At 36.3% G+C, this 22,300-nt stretch overlaps 6 protein-coding genes and 1 long non-coding RNA gene across 7 annotated transcripts; 2 read left to right on the plus strand and 5 right to left on the minus strand.

The window, feature by feature from the left end:
• Positions 1,953–2,840, minus strand: LOC104765538. Its single transcript, XR_763895.2, has 2 exons — positions 2,562–2,840; positions 1,953–2,447 (listed from the first exon to the last, which is right to left on the minus strand). It is a non-coding gene; the product is annotated as an uncharacterized LOC104765538 (long non-coding RNA).
• LOC104765539 (calmodulin-binding transcription activator 6) lies at positions 6,688–11,619 on the plus strand. The gene is made up of 12 exons (XM_010489263.2): positions 6,688–7,014; positions 7,590–7,715; positions 7,816–7,931; positions 8,030–8,118; positions 8,239–8,284; positions 8,489–8,606; positions 8,749–8,868; positions 8,957–9,282; positions 9,389–10,089; positions 10,174–10,723; positions 10,944–11,237; positions 11,353–11,619. Exons 1-12 carry the CDS (start codon positions 6,951–6,953, stop codon positions 11,380–11,382), a joined length of 2,580 nt encoding a protein of 859 aa, XP_010487565.1. The 5' UTR covers positions 6,688–6,950; the 3' UTR covers positions 11,383–11,619.
• LOC104765540 (dihydrolipoyl dehydrogenase 1, chloroplastic) lies at positions 11,769–15,997 on the minus strand. The gene is made up of 16 exons (XM_019241416.1): positions 15,544–15,997; positions 15,310–15,456; positions 15,046–15,180; positions 14,829–14,934; positions 14,580–14,704; positions 14,149–14,274; positions 13,965–14,045; positions 13,564–13,626; positions 13,386–13,460; positions 13,229–13,307; positions 13,023–13,123; positions 12,791–12,904; positions 12,595–12,708; positions 12,341–12,412; positions 12,167–12,192; positions 11,769–12,067 (listed from the first exon to the last, which is right to left on the minus strand). The coding sequence occupies exons 1-16, from the start codon at positions 15,871–15,873 to the stop codon at positions 12,052–12,054; spliced, it is 1,710 nt and encodes a 569-aa protein (XP_019096961.1). The 5' UTR covers positions 15,874–15,997; the 3' UTR covers positions 11,769–12,051.
• LOC104767566 lies at positions 16,219–16,680 on the minus strand. Its single transcript, XM_010491576.1, has 2 exons — positions 16,454–16,680; positions 16,219–16,351 (listed from the first exon to the last, which is right to left on the minus strand). Exons 1-2 carry the CDS (start codon positions 16,678–16,680, stop codon positions 16,219–16,221), a joined length of 360 nt encoding a protein of 119 aa, XP_010489878.1.
• On the minus strand, positions 17,055–17,532 carry LOC104765541. The gene has a single exon (XM_010489265.1). It carries the CDS (start codon positions 17,508–17,510, stop codon positions 17,055–17,057), a length of 456 nt encoding a protein of 151 aa, XP_010487567.1. The 5' UTR covers positions 17,511–17,532.
• On the plus strand, positions 19,784–21,049 carry LOC104765542 (DNA-directed RNA polymerases II, IV and V subunit 9A). Its single transcript, XM_010489266.1, has 4 exons — positions 19,784–19,872; positions 20,146–20,221; positions 20,646–20,804; positions 20,941–21,049. Exons 1-4 carry the CDS (start codon positions 19,844–19,846, stop codon positions 21,019–21,021), a joined length of 345 nt encoding a protein of 114 aa, XP_010487568.1. The 5' UTR covers positions 19,784–19,843; the 3' UTR covers positions 21,022–21,049.
• Positions 21,134–22,183, minus strand: LOC104765543 (bifunctional TENA-E protein). The gene is made up of 3 exons (XM_010489267.2): positions 22,025–22,183; positions 21,699–21,916; positions 21,134–21,620 (listed from the first exon to the last, which is right to left on the minus strand). Exons 1-3 carry the CDS (start codon positions 22,166–22,168, stop codon positions 21,305–21,307), a joined length of 678 nt encoding a protein of 225 aa, XP_010487569.1. The 5' UTR covers positions 22,169–22,183; the 3' UTR covers positions 21,134–21,304.

A 22,300-nucleotide genomic window follows, 5' to 3' on the forward strand; every position in this document is an offset into this window, starting at 1 on the left:
GACTTTTCAGGTTTATCCGAAGATATATTTCGACTACCAGCCGAGATTGTTCATATATTGGACGGTATGTGTAATTTTGTTTTATTTAACTTTCAATGCCAAGTATTATACTGACAAAAAAATAGTAATAATCTTAAGCCTAGTCTAATTCTGTTATGTACCTCGAAGTAGAAGAGAGTATTATTTAACAAATTAAAGATCAATATTACATTATTATAGATGTAGGAATGTTTTCTAAACTAGATCAGAGTATTATCAATTATGAGTTAAATATTCTGTCAAAGACAGAGATATACGTATTTATATGCATTTTGAATTTTGTCTATTGTCAATTTTTCATATAATTATATAATAACGGCTACTAGTAGTAGCGAATGAAATGTATTTTCCCACAAACTGTCATATATGACTATATATTTTAACTAGTTAGATGTGTTACACGTTCGATTCTTATATCATAAGTATTTTAAAAATATTAGTTTCTCATATGATTTGAATGATGTTAAGAAATACGGTTATCAAAAGTTTAATTTAAAGATTTAATTATGTGATAATGTAGGCGGACGCATACAATATCACAGGGTGTTACAACTTGCGATGCGGTGGTTTTATCCAAACCAGCCGCACGATTGTGGTTGAGGGGGCCATATCTCCAACGTCGGTTGTAGGAGGTACCCAAGTCGATCTGACTTTCAAGATATGGAAGGTTAGATTATTTGCTTAAGTTTTGGTTTTGGTTTTTACATAAATGTTTTCTGGTCAATAAATTATGTAAACACACAAATGCGTTTTTGATTGTAGGATCAGAAGCTTGGGAGTTGGTGGCTGGCTGTAGGCCTTGGACATGGCGTTTTGGAGCCGGTCGGATATTGGCCGGACTTTCTTTTCAGCCTCCAGAAGGATTATGCACATAAAGTGGAGTGGGGCGGGGAGATCACGAACATGCGTACTTTTGGCCGGCACACGACAACGGAGATGGGGTCGGGTTATTTCCCCGACAGGGGTTTTGGAAAAGCCGCATATATGCGAAACATAGAAGTTTTATTGTCCGGAGAAGGTTATAAGTCGCTTCAAAATCTTGCAGTGGGAGGAACTAACCCGGCTTATTACCGAGCCAAGACGTCCAACAACCCCGAGTTCGGGACGCATTTCTTCTATGGTGGGCCGGGATATGCTACTGCAGCTCACCTGACTTGGGACTCTACCCTTCTATATCTATGTTTCTGCTTGTTGTTCTTGGTTGTTTAGTTTTTTTATCGGTTTGTTTTATATTATTGTTTCTTGTGACTTAAGAGACGGTTTGTTGAAAAAACTTGGCAGTGTTTGGTTGTTGTACTTGCTAACAGAATGCTTGATTGTGAAGTTACTAGATCATTTATCTTCTTAAATTTCGTGTAGATAAAAAAGCTAGATACTACTAGAGTGTGTATAAAGGAGGGTTAATTTCCTTAGTGTGTGTAGTATGAAATGAAAGCTAGAAACTTCCAACGCATGCCTTGTCATTGTGTGAGTATACTCCATGATTTTGGCATGTACAAGAGACTAACGAGACTTCAAAATACATAAAAGTTTCATAACTAGTAATCTCGGCGTGGTCCGCATTAATATCTGCCTTTGCCAATTTCGTTCGGATGGATCGATCAAGCTCTTCTAAGTCAAGCAAGTGTAAATCAAAGCTCTCATAGCATCAGCTAACCTACGCAACTAAAAAAAAACATTGCAGTGACAACAAGTGAATTTCTTGACTCTTAGAAACATTCCATCCCCTAAGAAGAAGAAATTTACATAATTGATAAATGGTTTTAACTTTGCCACAAATTATACAAATAAAAAGCCCGTTGGAACATGCAATATATGATTCTCTCATTGTAACTTTGTGAGTAGATACATATTCATACTAGCCTAATAAATCTTGGAGAACAAATCATATTTAACGCCACTAATCAAATCAATGATTATAAAGATAGTAATCAAGCTGAAATACCAATACATACTTCATTAAACATCACAATAACAAATAGTACATACGTATTGAAAGTTTGAAACTAACGATGTAGACCCCTAGTACACAAAGCATACCAGAATACAGAAACAAAAATCAAGAAGTAAAGATTAAAAACCAGTAGAACAATGAAAGAAGAATCTTTAAACATACCACTTACTGCTGACAATAATGTTTTGAGGAAGAAGAGCCTCAAGTTGGAAATCATCTTTCTCTTTCTCCCATGAAACCAAAGGGGACAACACTATCGACGTTTGTCTTTTTCGATGTACTGAACGCAACCACAATCACATCTGAAATCCATGGACCGTCTCCGTCTCCGTCTCCGTCGTCACCTCGCCGAAACGAAAAAAAAACTAAACAGGACAATGAAATTGGTAACCTTCACCGGGAGTCGCCACGCGCCTCTTCTCTCTCTGCTACGTCTTCCCAATCTCGTTCGAATCTGCCAAATAGATTTTAGGGTTTCAACAAACAAAAACTCAGAATCCGTCGATTTGAGTACCATCTCTCAAAATCCTATGAAATCTGTAACCAAAACTCAGAAATTTAAGTTCACCTTTATCTACTAATAAGCCGTCGATTTGAAGAGACATATGTCGCCGTCCGTCGATTCGCCGAGAAATAGAGAAATTTAGTAGAGCACTTCCTTTAGTTTACTCCTAATCGAATCGTTAACAACGTTACTCAATCTCCACAAACGCAGATCTTACCTTCGCCGGAAACTACGTCCCGAGCCTCCCAAACAAAGAAACCTTATTTTTTTTTTTAAATATAAAATGGCAATAATTGTAAATATGAAAATTATATCTGGGTCCATGAACTATTACAAATTTTTGTTTTGGGAACATAAGTTATTGCTAGTGAGATTATAAAAAGAGTGAGGAAGTCAATCATCACAAATAAATTATAAATGCAATCATATAAGAAAACAGTGTATTACAATAGTAACTTTTCCTATGAGCTCTATAGAGGAATTCAAATGTTTTTATTTGTTTCTGATCCCACATTTTGACTCTATTTATATAACTTTTCGTCTTCAAAATTTTATTATTATTAATTGATTTTTTTTTTTGAGTAGAGGACAAGGAGACAAAGGCCTTCTTGCTATTTATTCATAAACTAAAAAAAAATTACAAACGGACATCACACGGAAACGCAGTTCCGGTAACATCATCCTTGACAAGCGACTCCACACAACTCGGAGCCGCGACTCCACACAACTCGGAGCCGTCACTAACCAATGAAAACCTAAAGACAAAAAAAAAACATAGTTGGCTAAACCATCAGCTAGACGATTAGCTTCCCTATAGACGTGTTATATCTGGACTATCCAGCCCCTTGAAATGAAGCCATGATACATGCGTACCAGGAACGACAGGGGGTGCGATGCATCAATCCTTGTGGTAAGAAAACCAACAACTAACTTCGAATCAACCTCCAGTTCAAGCCGTGTCACCTCTGTTCCCAGGAAATATGGAGACCGTAATAAACTCCCCACAACTCTGCTAAGGACGCGGAACAAATACCTATGTTCAAAGAAAAACCGCTGCACCATTGCCCCGTCCTATCTCAAGGGGCTGCACAAGCTCTGTTGCAGCAACTGGTCCCCCACTGCCAATCATGGTTATATCTCCACAGGTAGGGCGATGATCATCTACATGATCATGCATCAGATTCCATTCGATTTTGGCCGGTTGGTTTATGATCAGATTCTCCAGCTTGGTCTGCAAGCCCAGTCGACGTTCCCGTTGCCGTTTCCCAGTTTGATCTACCAGCTGCTTCAAGTCCAGCATCTTGTTGTTATTGAGCACCAACCACCTCCACGCAAGGTTGCAACAAAGGTCTCGCAACCTGAATCTTCGCGTGTGCCGTCTAAGTCTGACTCGGCGGCTGATCGCAAAGCCATGCGTCGGGCTATTCGTATTCTGCAAGAAGCGCTTTCTGCAGGTAAGTTCTCTCTTCGACTCAATCGTCTGTATGTTCCTTCTTTCGCCTGTTTTTGACTCATTTGTGCTAACCAAGCAGGGGGAGATGAGGATTCGGAGTCTGATGATTGAAGGGGTTTTAAGTTTGTGGGGGAGCAGGTGTTTTTTTTGTTTTCCGTTGTTTTTTGGTTATTGAACTCGCTGGTCATTGACCATAGACTGACCTGTTTATTTTGGTCTGTAATAAGTTTGAACCAGGCTTTGGTCCTTTTTATGATGGACTTGTGTTTCTACTGTTTCTAGGTTTTGTCTTGTGTCTCTGTGTGTCTTTTGGATTTTTCAGGTTTGGGTACATCAGTTGCTTGATTATCAAACTGAGTCAAAAAGGAGAAGATTGAAGGTGCAATTGCAGTAGCAGAGCGCTGTTGGAACAAGGAGCTGTGAGGACACAAGACTCTGTACCTAGGATTGGGTGAGTGAGGTGTGACAAGGAGGCGTAGCTGACGTGTCATTGTCTGTGTATGAAGATAAAGCAAAATTGGGAGAGAAGATATTGGGAGAATATCTCACTCGACGATTAAGGAATGATAGACCTTGGCGAACAAGTATTTGCCTTAGACGAAGATTTGAAGATCTTCTTGTTAGGGTTTTGAGAGGTTTAGTATAAAAGACTAAGGGAATTTAGTCGTAGGTTTCTTTAACACTTTGAAAACTTTTGGTGAGAGATTGTATACTTCGAAGCTAATCAAACAATAGCTAAGAAGGTGAGTGTTGTTCTTCTCTTAGATCTATACTAGGGTTAGTTAGATAGAAAAGAGAAGAGTGCTTAGATTTGTTCTTGTAATCATTGATTTGTTTTATAAGAATAAATAAAGAAGCGTTTTGCAAGCAGAAGTCTATAGTGTAAACCTCTATACCTTTACAATGTTGGAAGTGCATATTGCTTACTAGTATACATATATTTTGGATGGCAAACGTGGTAATGTGTAACTCCTATTTTGCAAATTGTATCTTGGTGTGTAAGGCTAATGAATTGTGACCCAAATTTGGTTATTCTAGTCGATTGTTGCCTCGAATTAATTTGGCAAAACATATCTTTCCGTAGAAAATCTACTTTTATTGGATATGAAATCTAAGATATCTTTATAAATCTATGAAATTCTTCCTCAACTAAATTCAAAATGGTATTTAATCCACCATTTTTTAATTGATAAAGAACCAATCAAAAAAATATCTAGATTTTTAGATCATTTCCATCTTTGAAACAAATTAAAAAAATTTGATATGATTTTTTATAAAATATCATTTAAATTAGAAATTTAATATCAAATATTATTGACGAAACTAAATAAACATGTCGTAAAATTTGATAACAGAACAACTAACATCTGTTTATTCGTTGTTAACTAATCTGTTATCAATAAAATAACGTCGAACAATTGTTTTTTCTCCTAAAAAAAAGATACTTCCTCCGTTTCAAAATATAAGATGTTTTGAGTGAAAGCACACATATTAAGAAATAACTACTTTAAAGAAATTCAACCAATCATAAATAAGACTACATAAAAAATAATAAAAAAATATAAAAATAATCTTAAAGTTGTGTAAAAAGTTGAAAACATCTTATATTATGAAACAAAAAAACCTTTAAAATATCCTATATTATAAAAGGGAGAGAGTAATAAATAAAAGGATAACACCGAAAAGAACCAGAATAAATGATAAACCATAATTGTGACGCCACGTATCTACTACTGTCCACGTCTATTCGTACACTCGACGCAGATACTGAATGATCGTTTTAAAAAGCTCTGGTCTGGACGCTCTTTATTTCACCCTTTATCAACAACCACTTTTCTAGTGTACATGTTCACATTTTGGAGTTGCTTTGCCTCATTTTTTTTTTTAAAGGTAGTATTATTTTTATATCGGTACATGTTTAGGCATGCCATAATAAAACATACCTTAATTCATGAAATTATATTAAATGAGTTTTAGCTCAATTATTGATTTAGATTATTTGTTACCACAACACTATTTTATTAAAAAAGTTTTCAAAAGTTTCGTGTAATTTTAATTTTAATACTGTATCTATGAAGTTTATGAGTGGATCTACCGCTTAGTTCGATTTAGATCTCGTGTTAATTACTAGAACACTAATTTTAAAAAAGTTGTCTCGTCGTGTTAATAAGTATCGAAATTTAGTATTGTGATTCATTTCATGATTTCGAAATAAGTATCAGAAAGCTTACACAATTGAAAAAAAAAAAAAAATATATATATATATAGTGAAGTAATTGGAGCTTATGTGAAAGGTGAAGTGAACTAGTGTAGTATAGCAGAGAGAGAAGAGATCTTGCGTCGAACCGTCTTATAAATGATTTGTGTTACTTGAGACTGAGGAAAACAACCTCATTGATGAGATTTGACTCTATATTATATTTTGTTAACAAGTTTGTAGATGAGATTTAAGTTACCAATAGTATATTTTTACCAAAAGTTTTTTTAAAAAAAAAAATACCTATGAGAATGAACTTTATTATTTTGAACGTTCACATGATTAAAATTTAAAACCAGTAATATCTTAATCAATCACTTCGAGAATCATGACTAGTCCGATTAGATTAATTAGAAAGGTTAAGGGGAATTGTGGAAAATAAAAGTAGGTAGGGGATCAAACTTGCAAATTTCATAAAAATATTTCGTTGAAAATTCAACTTTAGTAAAAAAGAACAAAAAATAAGAGAGAACTCAATAAAGAAAGAGATCCCTAAAAAAATTAACGGAACATTCCAATTTTTTTTTTTAATATTTCGATTCATCTCTCATCATTACATAGACACCATCGGAAGGGCTCTCTCGTATTCTTCTCAATCTCACGACGACCAAATCTGTATGACCAGATAAACATACTCTTCTACTTGTTGACTTCGTTGCTCAGTTTCTTTAAGGGGGTTGGTTCTTCTTCGTCGGATTGTTTTTGGGTCAAAGAGCTTCGAATTCGAGTGTGAATCATCAAGATGGACGGCGACGGTTCCGGCAGGCTTATCGGCTCGGAGATTCATGGATTCCATACTTTACGAGGTATAAGACTAAGACCCATCTCTTTGGTTTTATTTTATTATATGTTTTGTTTTTTTTTTGATTCGCTGGTTCTTTCTTTGGTTTATTCCAGTGAGTCTTGTTGTTTACCAAAGCTGTGGTAGTTGAGGGCTTTGTTATATTATATAAAAAAAAAATGTAATTTTTATAAAATAGTACTACTCTTTTATTATTGGGTTTTGGAGTTTATTACACTTTGTGTATACATTTGTATAGGTGACGTGGCCGTTTTTGTTCCTTTTGCAGCCATTGAAGTTGAGTTTGTAGTCAGTTACTGTGAAAAATTGAGGTTCCTTAAGTTATTATATGTGGATTTCGTGTATGGTTCATAAGTTTATAGTGTGCAATCTTTTTGGCATCTGTCGAATTTGAATTTGGATAATTCAGAGGTTTTTAGAAGGAGGTGATGAAATTGTGTGTTATGCCTGAACAAGTTTACATATTTTGTAAGCACAGAACCTTAGAAACATATTTTATATTTGTGATGATTGATATATTGAATTTGTAGTTTAAGTTTTGATGTACGTTGACATATGTGCTGGTTGTGTGTTTTGCAGATCTTGATGTCCAGACAACATGGGAGGAAGCAAAAAGCAGGTGGCTCCGGCCAAACGAGATCCATGCTATCCTCTCTAACCCTAAATACTTCACCATCAATGTCAAGCCGGTGAACTTACCCAATAGTAATCATTCTCTTCTATACCCAAAATATGACCACTCAATATGTTATAGGATGTTTGTTCAAGTTTCTATACACTAATGTTATGTTTCATTATTTTGTAGGTGGCAGAATTATATTGTTCGACCGTAAGATGTTGAGGAACTTCAGAAAGGATGGTCATAACTGGAAAAAGAAGAAAGACGGAAGGACAGTTAAAGAGGCTCACGAACACCTCAAAGTGACTTTTTTTTTCTTTTTCTGTAGCTTATATCTTCTGAAAAGCTCATATCATGATTTTTTTTCCCCAGCTAATTAATGTCCTTTGAATGATGCTAGGTTGGTAACGAGGAAAGGATTCACGTATACTATGCCCATGGTGAAGATAAAACTACTTTTGTTCGGAGGTGTTACTGGTTACTGGATAAGTATGTAGTAAGCAAAGATCACTGACTTGTCTGCTATATGTCCTTTTAGAAACTACTTGATTAGAGGCCCTTCTCTTCAGAAGGTGATGAAAGTAAATCATCTCTTCTTTTTTATGGCAGGGCTCGAGAGAATATCGTCCTTGTACATTACCGTGATACACAGGAGGTTTGTTTTCTTTTCCACCTGTTCTCAACTCTCACTTGTGTTTCTTATGTTACAAAGTGATTGTTGGATCAGTCAGTGTGATGTATTTCTTTGCTATCCATGTTTGGATTCTCTCTTTCTCTATTGAATAGTCACTGTCTCTGGTTGGTAGGCTTTATTCGCACTCCTCTTTGATATTTTGATTGGTTGAACTGATATGTTCAGGCAGCTACATCATCGGGGGAGTCAAACCCTAGTCCTATCTCTGTCTCTGATCAGACATTCCCAAATCCCGTGGCACCTGAAAATATTGATTTTAGCATTGAGAACTCACGTTATCTAGGTGAGAAACAATTTTCAAGTGATCTCGGTTTTTCACAGTTTTTCTAGGTAGTATTGGGATTTGATGCTTGGAAACTTTGAATGCTTTCTCGGATTTCTTCATTTGGACACTTATCACTCTTTTTTCTTTTGGCGGCTCACAGCAAGTAACAACAGTCCAGTTGTTAGAAATCATGATATTAGCCTTCATGATATCAATACGCTTGATTGGGATGAGCTCCTGATACCAACCGATCTTAACAACCAGTCTGCCCCAACCGTAGGTAAGTTACAGAGGATTTGAGTATGTCAGTTTGTGCAGTTAAAAGAACAATGGGATAATGATGAAGATATATTTTTTTCTGTGATCAGATGATCTGTCATACTTCACAGAACCACTCCAGAATGCTGCAAACGGCTCTGCAGAGCCTGGGAATGTGACAGTGGCTGATGAATCTCTTGATGCTTTGCTTAACAATGGTCCACAGAGTCGAGAGAGTTTTGGAAGGTGGATGAATTCATTTATCGGCGAATCTAATGACTTGCTGGAGGATCCTTCCTTTGGCCCCATGGTTACGCATGAGCAGGATCCGTTAGCTCCTCAAGCTTTACTTCATCCGCACTCCAACATACCTGAGCAAGTGTTTAACGTAACTGATGTTTCACCTGCTTGGGCCTATTCTACAGAGAAAACAAAGGTTATAAGATCTCAACCTAGAGATAGTATGTGCTATCATATGAGTAAATTAATGAATAGGGATTGTGAAATGGAGAGCATAACTTTCTTACATACTGATTCTGCAGATTCTTGTAACTGGGTTCTTGCACAACAGTTATCAACATCTCGAAAGATCAAACCTGTTCTGCATTTGTGGTGACTCGTGTGTCCCTGCGGAATATATCCAGGCGGGAGTCTACCGTTGCATCATACCTCCACACTCGCCTGGGATGGTAAACCTCTATTTTAGTGTAGACGGAAACAAACCAATCACCCAATGTTTCAGGTTCGAACACCGTTCAGTCCCAGTTCTTGATAAGACCATCCCTGAAGACAATCAAGAATCCAAATGGGAAGAATTTGAGTTCCAAGTCAGACTTTCTCATCTTCTGTTTACCTCTTCCAACAAACTCAACGTTCTCTCCAGCAAAATCTCATCTACTAACCTGCGAGATGCCAAAAAACTCGCTAGCAAAACATCCCATCTCTTAAACAGTTGGGCTTATCTACTCAAGTCAATCCAGGGGAATAAGGTGTCGTTTGATCAAGCGAAAGATCATCTCTTCGAGCTTACACTGAAGAACAGGCTTAAGGAATGGCTTATGGAGAAAGTGCTGGAAGGTCGCAACACACTGGATTATGACTCCAAAGGCCTCGGTGTGATCCACCTCTGTGCCATTCTTGGATACACTTGGTCGATCCAGCTGTTCTCGTTATCAGGTTTGTCGTTGAATTTCCGTGATAAACAAGGGTGGACTGCTCTTCATTGGGCAGCATACTACGGAAGGTAAAAATGATCTCTTTCACAAGTTATATGTACTTTGTTGTAAGCTACTTATTTCTGTATACACTTTTTTCTTGGGTTTTGAAGGGAGAAAATGGTGGCTGCTCTTCTCTCTGCTGGGGCAAGACCAAATCTGGTGACAGACCCGACAAAAAATAATCTTGACGGATGCATGGCGTCTGATTTGGCACAGCAAAATGGATATGACGGTTTAGCTGCATATCTTGCTGAGAAATGTTTGGTTGCTCAGTTTAGAGACATGAAAATTGCTGGAAACATCAGTGGCAATCTGGAGGCTTGCAAGGCGGAGATGATGAACCAAGGCACTCTCCCGGAAGATGAGCAGAGTCTCAAGGACGCTCTGGCAGCATACAGAACAGCTGCAGAAGCAGCGGCTCGGATTCAGGGTGCGTTTAGGGAAAAGGCGCTGAAGGCGGCACGGTCAAGCGTGATTCAGTTTGCTAACAAAGAAGAAGAGGCTAAGAGCATAATTGCAGCTATGAAGATTCAGAATGCGTTCCGGAAATATGATACGCGTAGGAAGATAGAAGCCGCTTACATGATTCAGTGCAGGTTCCAAACTTGGAAAATGAGAAGAGAGTATCTGAATATGCGGCGTCAAGCAATTAGGATCCAGGTATGAAGTGAACAGTTACTCTTACTCCTTTGTACAAAAACTAAGAGAACCACACAAGATTCAGCAACCAGGATTATAAGTTTACTCTGAACTTGGCTGTTCATAATCATCACCTTTTCCTGAATTCCGCAATCTATAAGACAGTGAAAGTCCACACCTATATCATAGCGTTTGTCTGAATTTTGCAACACATATAAGTGTCTTTCCCCTTCTTTTGCAGGCTGCTTTCAGGGGATTACAAGCACGGAGGCAGTACAAGAAGATCGTATGGTCGGTAGGAGTGTTGGAGAAGGCAGTTTTGAGGTGGAGACAAAAGAGAAAAGGGTTTCGAGGACTCCAGGTTGCAGCAACGGAGGATTCTGCAGGTGAGACAGAGGAAGATTTCTACAAGACGAGTCAGAGGCAAGCAGAGGAGAGGCTGGAGAGATCTGTAGTGCGAGTCCAAGCCATGTTCAGGTCTAAGAAGGCTCAACAGGATTACAGGAGGATGAAACTCACGCATGAAGAAACTCAGGTGAAATCTATTTTTTGTTTCTTACATTTTTGAAGCTCATTTTAGGGGAAAAAAACATAAAACGGAGAAATGTATTAATACATAAGTAACGAATCTTGTTGATGATGTGATGCAGTTGGAGTATGATTGCTTGGAAGACATTTGATATTGAAATGACTATGGAGAGGTGAGTCAAAAAGAGGTTGGTGTTGCACATGGATTATTGGATTGTATTGATCTGTAAATTATGTGAATGGAAGAGGGTACTCGACCTTTTCTGAAATTGGTTTATAAATAAACTACAAAAGTATTCTCACAACGGAGAGCACCAACCTTTGTTGTTGATTGATGTATGAAAAAGGAGACAGACAGAATTAACAATTAGATATAGTTTTTTTTTTTTGGGGTTTTTCTAGGACTCTGGTGTAATCTACACTTCTGTTTTGTAAAATGAAACTGCAAGTGACCAGAGAAAATCTTATGTATATTTGGAGTCTTAAACTAGGTTTCTCTGCCACCTGACGTCTGAATGACTGAATCTGATGAAATTAATGGCCAGAAAAGTGATTTTACTAGTAAAAAGAGTTGAATCTTCCAAAAGTGATTTCTCACTTCAAACAACAATACAAAAAATAAATTCACAATCGCAGACTCTACTAATGGAAACCATGAAACAATCAAACAAATACACGTGAAAGCAGAGACAAGACTCCAACATAAATATTCTCAAAGAAAGAAGAAGGCCTTCTAGATATATCTTGTAAGTCTTCACTTACTGAAGGTTGTCTCTCATCATCTCTTCCTCTTCTTGGATCCTCCTGTTTCGTGTTTAGCTTTATCTTTGCATCTCCCTAAAGTACAACCACAAATTTTCTTGCTTCAAGATGTTTCTCCACCCCAATGACTTTTTGGTTTTTTTTGTTTAATTATACAGCCACTTTATCACTTACTGTCCTGTCGAAGCATGACCTTCAACCTAAAAAAATTGAACTTAAAAACGTAAGATTCTTTGGCTTTTTAATAGACGATTTGAATCTATTGATTGCAGTTAACAACAAAGGGGATCTCTAGTCAAAGGCATGACTGTGTGCTTTGTAGAAAGCGTGTAGACTGTTTTGCTTTACCTTCGCTGCTTTGAACAGTTCGTCGAGGACTTCAGACAGTGTTGGATGTGCATGAACTGCCAATTTTATGTCCTGCAGAGATACCAGTAACCATGCAGGATCAAGAAATAGATATAATCAAGAATTTAAGTATTTTTAACAGCTACCATGTATATGGCTCGGTTTCCTTGTCGGGGGGGGCATCAATTTGAAAAGCTAAAAGCTCAATCCAATAGTAATCAGGGAAATAAGCAGCCAGAGTATCAAAATCCTACCTGAATGCGTGTTCCTAGAGCAATCGCATTGGAAGCTTCATGGATTAGGTCAGCTGCATGCAGTCCAAATATATGAACTCCTAGGATTTCACCATTGTCAGGTCGGTATATCATCTGCATAAAACAAGCAATAAGATCTCTTTTTTTTTTTCTTTTATAAACCACAAATAACCAACAAATTTTGGTTCGATCCCACCTTTGCTATTCCTTCTCCTTCATTTTCAGCTAAGGCCTTTGTGTTAGCCTTGAAACTTGTCTTGGCAACACTAACTTTAAATCCTTCCTTCTCACCTTTTTCTTTCGCTTGAGGCTGAGAAATCAAGGGAATAATGTTAAAACCTAAGGAGTTACAGTAAGCATATCTTGCTCATAACATTCTTCTTTTTTACCCTCTTCAGTACAAAAAGCACTAGGATATAGAATATTACCTCTGTCAATCCCACCATGCTGATTTCAGGATGAGTAAAGCAAGCAGCTGGGATGCTTAGATGATTAAGCACATGATCTCTACCGCTGACTTGCTCGACCACTAGCCAAAGAGTAAGAGGTTAGAGTTTTAATACAGGTCCCACGAAGAAAAAAGGGAAAATATTCACTGCATTATTAGTAGACTGCCTACTGATAAGCCATTTACCAGATATTCCTTGGGCACTGGCTGCATGTGCAAGCATCAATTTACCATTGGCATCACCAATGCAGTACAAGTTGGGAACCTATCAAGTAAAAATGAATTTTAGCATATAAAAGAACTGCTGATAATAGAACGGTATGTATATGCAAATAAAACAGACCAGAGTCCCATTTCCATCGATCACACGCATTCGCTCATCAACTGGTATGAAGCCTCTCTGCGTCACAACATTGACCTGCATTGAGATGACAGCTTCAAATTTAATTTTCTGACGAACAAATATTGGCTGGTAACCAAAATGACAATACTAGTTGGTGGGATTTAGTGTCAAATCATACATTTTCCAAGCCAAGTCCATTGGTGAATGGAGCTCTTCCAGTAGCAATAAGAGCAGCATCTACCTGGAGAAGGACAACAAACTCACACTTTCAGCGCAGAAAATTACATAGTAAAAGGAAATGAAACCAAAAGACATAACAGTAGCTTCTCATTCACAATGTATTCAGAAAATGAGAAGCTTTACTAATCCACTTATGTCATAATGTGTATACTTATGTTTCCGAGGGAAGAGTAACAATGTTGTTAATGCAGCGAAAAGCAAAAGATGTGGCACAAAACGACTTCTAAGGACCCACCACCAACGGCACATATCTTTCCAATTCAGGCATGAATATTGAATACTAGGTAAATTTTAAATATTCTCTTTGTCATATAAAAGATAGAGAGCTCTGATTGTTACCTCCAAAGTATCCTTAGGTTCCTTTGTTTTGGCATCAGTAAGCTCAATCAAAACTGGTTTCCCATCCTTTGCTGGGGTAATCTGCATAAGATTTAAATTTAAGTTTAAAAGAGGAATACAACATGGACACACTGTATAGAGAAAGAAAAGCAGTATTTGCAATGCTTGATTTTAACAAGCTCACTTTGCTCGCAAAGACTCCAGTATGATAGTCAATCTTTCTTGGATTAATCAAAACCCTCTGAGCTAGCTTACTAATCTCAGGATCAAATCCAGGCATTAGCTGATCCAGTGCTTCAATAAAAGTTACCTGCACAAAAGGTTCCCGTGTTCGATTACTAATTATAAAGGTCGAGCAAACAAACACTAATGAAACATTACATGGAAACGGCACATATTCAATATAGATCAAGAAACCAATAGATTTGGTACCTTAAAACCTAGTTTACTACACTACTATTTTACAACAACAAGCTCAATACAGAACGAAACCTAACAAATACTAGAAAAATGGAGAACATTGCTAAGTTGCAGTTATTACAATCTCAACTGCAAGGACATAACATCACAAACTCATACTAAAGTAATATCATTAGTACAGAAACATCATGCTACCTCACTTCCAAGTGCTGTGTAAACATCACTGAACTCAAGACCAATATAACCACTTCCTACAATTGCAATCCAATCAGGGACAGACTCCAATTTCAAGGCATGGTCACTGGTGATTACAGTCTTTCCTGCAGCACCAAAATATAAACATTCAAGGAATTAAGTCTGCTTGCTTTTTGCACCAAAAGAATAGAGAATGAATGATTGCAGGCTTCTTCTTTAACAAGTCTACGTTCAAAACAAGAAACTTACCATCAACTTCAATTCCTTTAGGAACAAACGGCACAGATCCAGTGGCAATTATTATATTCTTTGCAGTGATAATATTGTCCTTCCCATATTTAACCTTTTGTGGTCCCTGCAGATAGCAATACAAAACTTAAAGAGTTAGGATCATCGTTCAACAAAATTGTATCATGTTCCTAATCCTGTCTAGTAAGTCAACGTGAACGAAAAAACACGTACTGACCAGAACACTGCCAAATCCTGTCAATATATCAACACCAAGTGCCTTCATAGAATTGGTAAGATTGTTTCGAATTTTGGTAGCCAGGTTATTAGCATGGTCAGCAACACCCTGACGATCATACCCAGCAGCTGAAACCTGTTTCCAAAGGTTAAACCAAATACAATAGCTCATTAGCAATCATACTTGAACCATCTACAACCACTTCACACCAAAGACAAAGCTAGCAACTTTATAAATCAGAGAACATGAGAGTTGATGATTTACCTGGAGACCAAAGGACTTCATGTGATGTTCGTTCTGAAGTTCACGCATTCTACCACTAACAGCAAGAAGAGCTTTAGAAGGCACACATCCTCTGTTAACACAAGTCCCTCCAACAACATCTCCTTCAATGATGGCAGTTTTAAGTCCCTAATAAATCCAATGTTTCCATAAAGATATGCTTCAGTTAAAAGTATTAGCCTTTTTAGTTGTTTTGGTAATAAGGAAATTTCAAACCTTTTCAACAGCGTGCAAAGCAGCTCCGTGGCCACCAACTCCAGCTCCGATGATGATCAAATCGTAATCGAAAGATTTGGGAGGAGCACCGTTACCATTACCATTACTCGAAGCAGAAGCGGAGACTTGAAGTCCACTACTCTGAGTTCGTATTTGGTTACTGCGAAAAGACAACTGATTCGACGGAGAGAAACCAAACGCTTCACGCCGGAGTCCGCAGAAACGGAGATTCTTGGGCGTAGAGAAAACGGAAGCAGTTGATCCCAGCACGTGGTTGGGTCTTGTAAACGACGACGTCTGGGAGAACGAAAGCGTCATAGCTGATTGCATTGTAAGAGACACAGAGAGAGAGAGAGAGAGAGAGAGAGAGAGAGAGAGAGAGAGAGATCTAACAGAGGAAGACGCAGCAGATGACAAATTAAACCCGGCGGAGACACAGTGAGTGTAAATTAGCCAACAACGGAGGCGGAGATTTCAAAGCGCCTTCGTTTGTTTTGTTTGTTTAACCACTTTTTGTACACGTGGCGTTTACAACTTTGCTTTCATTTGTTTTTCACTTTTTTCAAACCTGATTTTAACTTTTAAGACATTTTAACCGAGTCAAATGACCACAGTAAATAGTTTTGCTTTATTAATTTATTGTTGTTAGACATAGCAAATGTTTTAGTAATTGTTTCAAAACAATTGAGAATCCCAAGGAGGACAATGATCAATTTTTCCAGTCTTTTCGTTGATTTGGCAAGGTCCTTCTGGGCGTAACTTCCATTCGCATCTTTTGCAACCATGAGGTCCAGATACTTGGTCTCTGCTTTGCCAGTAGATACGGAATAAATGGTACTTGAGTCTCCAGGCAAAACTGCAAGCGTACTTTGTATCTCCAGAGACACTTGGTAAGAACTCGAACGACCACGTTCCACCTGGCATCATTATCCGAGTTTTAAAATCAACCTCTAATGACATACAATGGAACACCATTGGCACTGAACCTCCGTTATGTAACACCACTGTTGTATTTGGGTTGTCAGCACTTGGTGGAGCCGGAGCCGGAGCCATGGCGTTTTGAGCGAGGGTCATTGTTGTTACACTTGTTGCACACATAATGATTATGAAGGCTACAACTTCTTTTAGAGATCCCATTTTGTTTTATGAATTATATATCTCCGTAGTAAGCTTTTTTTTGTTGACTTTTTTTAAAAATATAATTAATGCAATTTAGTGTTTTGGATAATATGAGTCAAAATAAAACTTATGTATAAAAGGAAACCTCATCATGGTTAATAATACTTGGATATACATTAGAGCCATTTCTGATATCGATTATGATTTGTTTCTCAATATATGAAATATATGATGTTATATTAAAGGAAACCTCATCACGGCTTTGTGTTCGTAAAAATAAAATAAAAATAACAGTGTTTTCATTAAAAAAAAAAAACGAAATACTTTTATTGATTATATTGTTTATTAGAGAAATACAAGTAGACGACATTGTTAAAATGTTATCAAAACAACTAAGAATTCCAAGGATGACAAACATCATACATATTAGTGTCTTTGTTTAATTTGCAAGGTCCATTTTTCTGGATCTTCCAATGGCAATTCGTACATCCAAACTTGGCGAATTCTCTGTCTCTGCTCTGTTTGTAGATATCGAAGTAATGCATCTCATGTTCCCATCCAAAACTGCAAAAAAACAAAGTGCCCCCAAAAATACTGGGTTTGAAATCAAACGACCACGTTCCATTTGGTGGAATAGTCGAGACTCCAAAATCATCGTTTTTTGATTTACAATGATGCCACAACAGCGAAGGACAACCAAGATCATTATGTATAAACACTGTTGTCCTTGGGTTGTCGAAACCGGTTGTAGGAACCCTCCTCGCATTTTGAGCGCCACATATCAATACTACATTAACACACATAGTCGTGATTATTAAGAGAGCCGCAAGTTCTAGAAGAGAACCCATTTTTTTTTTTTCTTGTAATATGAAAAAGTATTGTATATGGATGACTACTCTTTCACTCAATATTCACTTATATATACAATTTCCAAGTACATTTGGGGAAAAGATCTTGGAGTTTGTCATTGACATCAAATATTAAATTTACAATTAATTTAATTTATATTAAAACAAGATTTCTCTTAATCAGATTTTTCTTTATTTACCTTGGAGTAAGATCACAGCCGAGATTTTCCATCTCAACACATTGATTTCAGGATACTTTCCTCCTACAATATATGTTAAAAATCAAATTAAAGAAACAAATTTAAATGCTAAAAGATAATCAAATTCCTAGCATATCTGCATATTCCAAGAAAAAACAGATTACAGTGATTTTCTCTCTAATGAGTTGCTTAATTGGATTTCTTTTTGCGTGAAAAAGTGAGCACTATGATTGCTACTAACATTTTTTCATTTATGTGATGTATAAGAATCGAGTTAAGAGAACCATTGATTCAAGCCATCTAAATGTAGGCGTTCTTGCAGTCTTTCCAAAGTTGGTCAAATTTCAACCCTTCTTCACTAAATATATATTTAATGAAGTTTATGATATCATTCCTATATTATAAAACAGTACAACTAAAACATACTCCCTCTAGTTTTTTAAGTTGTTATTTCAGGTTATTTTACATATATTAAGAAAATATATAAATAGTTTTTTATATTATTTTTTGGCAAACAGTTTTTTATATCCTTATCTATACTATATAATATATAAGATATGTGAAATTAATAAAAATCATTTCAAATTTATTATAATGGATATATAAAATATATCTAAAATCAACTTATTTGTAAATACTTTTTAAAACACAAGATATGCAAGAAATATCTTTAAATATATCTTATGTAAGTATGTAACTAATATATTTTGTAATCATAAATAAAAATAATATATATTTATGAAAATAAACTATTTCATGGATTACATTTGTTGTTTAAGAAAAATTATAAAGAATTCATTTTTAAAAAACAAAAAAAGAAGCAAAGAAATTTCAATTTATATTTGTATTTCTAAATAGTAATCACCCTAAAATAAGTATTTAAAACTTTAAAATTCAATAATTACAATTGGTTGAATATATTGTATTACTATATATTATATAAAATTGAATATTAATAAGTAGATTTTTAATTTATTTAATATGAACAAATCTTCTATTATAGAAGGAAATAAATTATATGTCAAAAAATGTGAGAAAAGCACAAAATTTAGTTATGTTCTTACCCTAAAATTTTGGACAAAAAAATTTATCTAATAGTTAATTATTTAAAAGAGAACAATTATGGGATATATAAACTTTTACAGATAGGGACGAGATGAAACAGTACATGACATGATAAGACGAGATATATTTGCCATTCTAAAATAGTTACGTGTAGGTTACATACGTGCAATAGTCCAAACTAAAATCAAATTAAAATATGATATTTGGATTTAACACCTATAAGCATATTATTATCGCTTAAAAATTGCAAAATGATCAGTGTATATATGTTACCGTGCAAAGGATTAACAATGTCTAAACAACATACTTATCTAAATATGTTTTAACATTGACCATGTAAATAAACCAAATATACTACTCAACACTATTTAAAATTTCGAAATTATAAAAAACACATAAACTAAAATATTTTATGCATTCGAAATATATATAAATTAATTACAATATGTGTCATCCCATGCTGTAGCACGGTATATCACATAGTTTGACTACTAAACTTCTAAATTATTTAATTAGTAAGAGATAATTTTCTATTAAAAAGGACATTAGAAACCACAAACACAAATAAAATGAATAAAAGACTATACCTAGAATGACAAGTAAAAAAAAATGAAGAGAGTGGTAATTGTACACTACATAATACAGTATATAGATATAAAATATTGTACATTTTAAAAATATAAAACATTAGTTACACAAATTAATCCACTAAACAAATTATATTTTGCTTTTTTGAAAAACAAATTAACCCTCCGCCCGTGAAATTCTAGTATATGTAACTATGTATATTAGTATGCGGTCAAATCAAATTTAATAATAAAATGTTATGATGGTAATAACATAGTTATCTTTTATAATACATGAAAAATATATAGTCAAAAGTAAAATCTTTCTGTTTAAATATATTTCTCATAGCAATAAAGCCTAATAAGTCAGGCCCAATAAGCTTAAGTTGAAAACTACCGTCCCGTCGGAAGATAACTACTATAGTACTCTGTAATACGAGAACGACGATCTCATCTTTTGATTTTTTCTCGACCTAAATTTTTCTCAACTGATTCAGCGAAGATGAGTACTATGAAGTTTTGCCGCGAATGGTAAAAAAGAAAAAGCACTCGGCTCTCATCTAGTTTTTTTTGGAATTGCACCGTACCTTACTTAGGTTGTTTTTGTTTGTGCATAAATTTTATTGAAGTGTTCGTTGTTTTTTTTGTTATGATGTTTTGCATCCTCTATCGAACCATCCATGGTTGTTGATTTCACCTGGGATAATGTGTCGATTTCGCCTTAAAGCTCTAACCTTTTTCGAATTTTGTTTATGGGTCGTCCTTGAGTTTTGATTGTGTTGTTGTTTTCTGTTTTTGGTTCAGTAATAACATTCTGTATCCTAAGGAGGACAAGGAGCAGAAGATCCTCCTCAACGCTTGCCGTAATTGTGATCACCAGGTCTATATAAAGCTTTTGGTTCATTATGTGTGTGTGTGGTAAAATTAGGGTTTTTTAGCATTCAATGAAGTGCACATAATGTGTGAGTGGGACTTGTTGCACAATTAAGAGACTTTAGTGATTTGGGATTCCTTAGTTTCACCAACCTCTCTACTTATCTTACTCCTTCAATTAAGGCTTATCAAGCAAGTTCGTTCTTATGGTTTTAGCTTTCTAGTATTGTGTTCTGTATGAATACTTTGAAGGGACGACTCCTTAGCTTGTGGAAAGGATTAGCATATTGATTACACAAACTGCGTGTAGTTATTGAACATTTATTTAAGTAAGCTGCATTTGCCATCCTGTTGTTACAGAATTAATAGATTGGATCATGTAAATGTCCTCATCATCAGAATTTATACTTTTTGGGGGCATTGATTTGCAGGAAGTAGCTGATAATAGCTGTGTGTACAGAAACGAGGTTCATCACTCTGTAAGTGAACGAACTCAGATCCTAACAGATGTGGCTTCTGACCCTACTCTTCCCAGAACCAAGGCTGTGCGTTGTGCCAAATGTCAGCATAGTGAGGCCGTCTTCTTCCAGGTATAATTATCTTTATGCTCCATCTTACTTCTATAACGATGGGTCATGTTACTACATCTTCATTGTGTTCCCCAATACATATTCCCAATTTTGTAAACCGCCAGAGGATTTAACGTATCTATCATTGAATGTGCAGGCTACGGCTAGAGGTGAAGAAGGAATGACATTGTTCTTTGTCTGCTGCAACCCAAATTGTGGTCATCGCTGGAGAGAGTAGATAGCTTGTCTAGTTTCTATTGTTCAATCATCCATCTATGTTCTGATGAGTTGGTAAAGAGTTTAGGATATTGATGCTAAAGTAGGTACTGGGAACCAGTAATTGTAAGATGTGGAACAACCTTCTGCCCCCCTGTCAGAGACAGATCCGTATTATGAGCTATTTAGTCGTGTTATGAAATCATAATCCCAACTTGTGTCACACCAAACATAAAAGATTGAAACTTGTTTCTCTTTAGAACTAAAAAGCAAACGAGAAAAAAAATCTGAACCCAAAACATTAGCTACTCTCCTCCACGGCTCATCTCCCAGAACGCGACCTCGTATTCAAGAACACGTACAAGCACATCTTCAGCTTCGGACAGAGCTTCACCAGAGGCAGTCTCCAGACACCGGTCAGCAATGTTCTTGACAGAAGAACAATACTGTTTAAACCCGTCATTGCCCCACCGATGACAAGCACCAGTAAGCTCCAGAGGAGTTTTGTTCCCGTCCTCTAAACAATGAGCAAAGCTCTCTTGATACACTGCTTCAATTGCCCAGAAAGCTGTCATCATCACTGAATACTTCACCTCACTACTCATCAGAGCTTCCAGAAACCTTGAATAAACAAAGAGGAACTCGAACTAGTCTCTGATTTTCAATTTCAATTCAGGTTACAATCTAAAAAATCAATACCTGTTATATTCTTGATTAGCTTTCTGAGGCACGACGGTAGAGAAATCAACATCCCATTTCGATGCTTCTCTTTTAAACCATTCGATTTCGTCGTTCAGCGACGCCATACCACCAAGGACCACTTCCATATCGGAACTCTCGCCGGATTCTTTGCCGGCTCTGATCAGTACACTCGCTACAAACGGCACGAATCCTCTCACGAACAGATAATCTTGCCCCTGCAACACACACAAAACAACGTCGTTTCAATTCAACAAAGTCTTTTGAGATTATTGCTTTGTTTTTCATCAGTAGTAAATTACTAAATACAGTAATAATAACAGTACCAGCCAAGTTCTGAAGGACGAGAGATCAACGGATCCGTCGCGGATCGAGACGACGAATGCATGACGTGTAGCCGCCGTGTAAATCGAACGGTGCTTATCAATCCACGTGTCTATCACCCCTCTCCTCTCCGGTTTCTTCTCCATTGCAAATTGCTTTGCTTCCTATTTACTTTTTCTTACAAGAATCTTTTAAAGTCATCGATTCATCTTTGTCAAAAGGTCAACGTGCACGTTTTAATGGGCTTTAAAGTAATGGCCCAAGGCCTATTAATGTTC

Source organism: Camelina sativa, chromosome 19, assembly GCF_000633955.1.
Source record: "Camelina sativa cultivar DH55 chromosome 19, Cs, whole genome shotgun sequence".
Classification (NCBI taxonomy): domain Eukaryota; kingdom Viridiplantae; phylum Streptophyta; class Magnoliopsida; order Brassicales; family Brassicaceae; genus Camelina; species Camelina sativa.

What these genes read in the sequence shown, in the direction of transcription:
- LOC104765543 (XM_010489267.2), bottom strand. Translation starts at nt 22,168, where the DNA reads ATGGAGAAGAAACCGGAGAGGAGAGGGGTGATAGACACGTGGATTGAT. An exon ending in CGTCCTTCAGAACTTGGCTG is followed by an intron (nt 21,917 to 22,024) that starts GTACTGTTATTA and finishes TGTGTGTTGCAG; the next exon opens with GGGCAAGATTATCTGTTCGT. An exon ending in GCTAATCAAGAATATAACAG is followed by an intron (nt 21,621 to 21,698) that starts GTATTGATTTTT and finishes TGTTTATTCAAG; the next exon opens with GTTTCTGGAAGCTCTGATGA.
- LOC104765539 (XM_010489263.2), top strand. Translation starts at nt 6,951, where the DNA reads ATGGACGGCGACGGTTCCGGCAGGCTTATCGGCTCGGAGATTCATGGA. An exon ending in TGGATTCCATACTTTACGAG is followed by an intron (nt 7,015 to 7,589) that starts GTATAAGACTAA and finishes TGTGTTTTGCAG; the next exon opens with ATCTTGATGTCCAGACAACA. An exon ending in TGAGAACTCACGTTATCTAG is followed by an intron (nt 8,607 to 8,748) that starts GTGAGAAACAAT and finishes GGCGGCTCACAG; the next exon opens with CAAGTAACAACAGTCCAGTT.
- LOC104767566 (XM_010491576.1), bottom strand. Translation starts at nt 16,680, where the DNA reads ATGGGATCTCTAAAAGAAGTTGTAGCCTTCATAATCATTATGTGTGCA. An exon ending in ATAATGATGCCAGGTGGAAC is followed by an intron (nt 16,352 to 16,453) that starts GTGGTCGTTCGA and finishes CTACTGGCAAAG; the next exon opens with CAGAGACCAAGTATCTGGAC.
- LOC104765540 (XM_019241416.1), bottom strand. Translation starts at nt 15,873, where the DNA reads ATGCAATCAGCTATGACGCTTTCGTTCTCCCAGACGTCGTCGTTTACA. An exon ending in TAAAGGAATTGAAGTTGATG is followed by an intron (nt 14,705 to 14,828) that starts GTAAGTTTCTTG and finishes TTGGTGCTGCAG; the next exon opens with GAAAGACTGTAATCACCAGT. An exon ending in ACACAGCACTTGGAAGTGAG is followed by an intron (nt 14,275 to 14,579) that starts GTAGCATGATGT and finishes CCTTTTGTGCAG; the next exon opens with GTAACTTTTATTGAAGCACT.
- LOC104765542 (XM_010489266.1), top strand. Translation starts at nt 19,844, where the DNA reads ATGAGTACTATGAAGTTTTGCCGCGAATG. An exon ending in GCCGTAATTGTGATCACCAG is followed by an intron (nt 20,222 to 20,645) that starts GTCTATATAAAG and finishes ATTGATTTGCAG; the next exon opens with GAAGTAGCTGATAATAGCTG. An exon ending in GTGAGGCCGTCTTCTTCCAG is followed by an intron (nt 20,805 to 20,940) that starts GTATAATTATCT and finishes TTGAATGTGCAG; the next exon opens with GCTACGGCTAGAGGTGAAGA.
- LOC104765541 (XM_010489265.1), bottom strand. Translation starts at nt 17,510, where the DNA reads ATGGGTTCTCTTCTAGAACTTGCGGCTCTCTTAATAATCACGACTATG.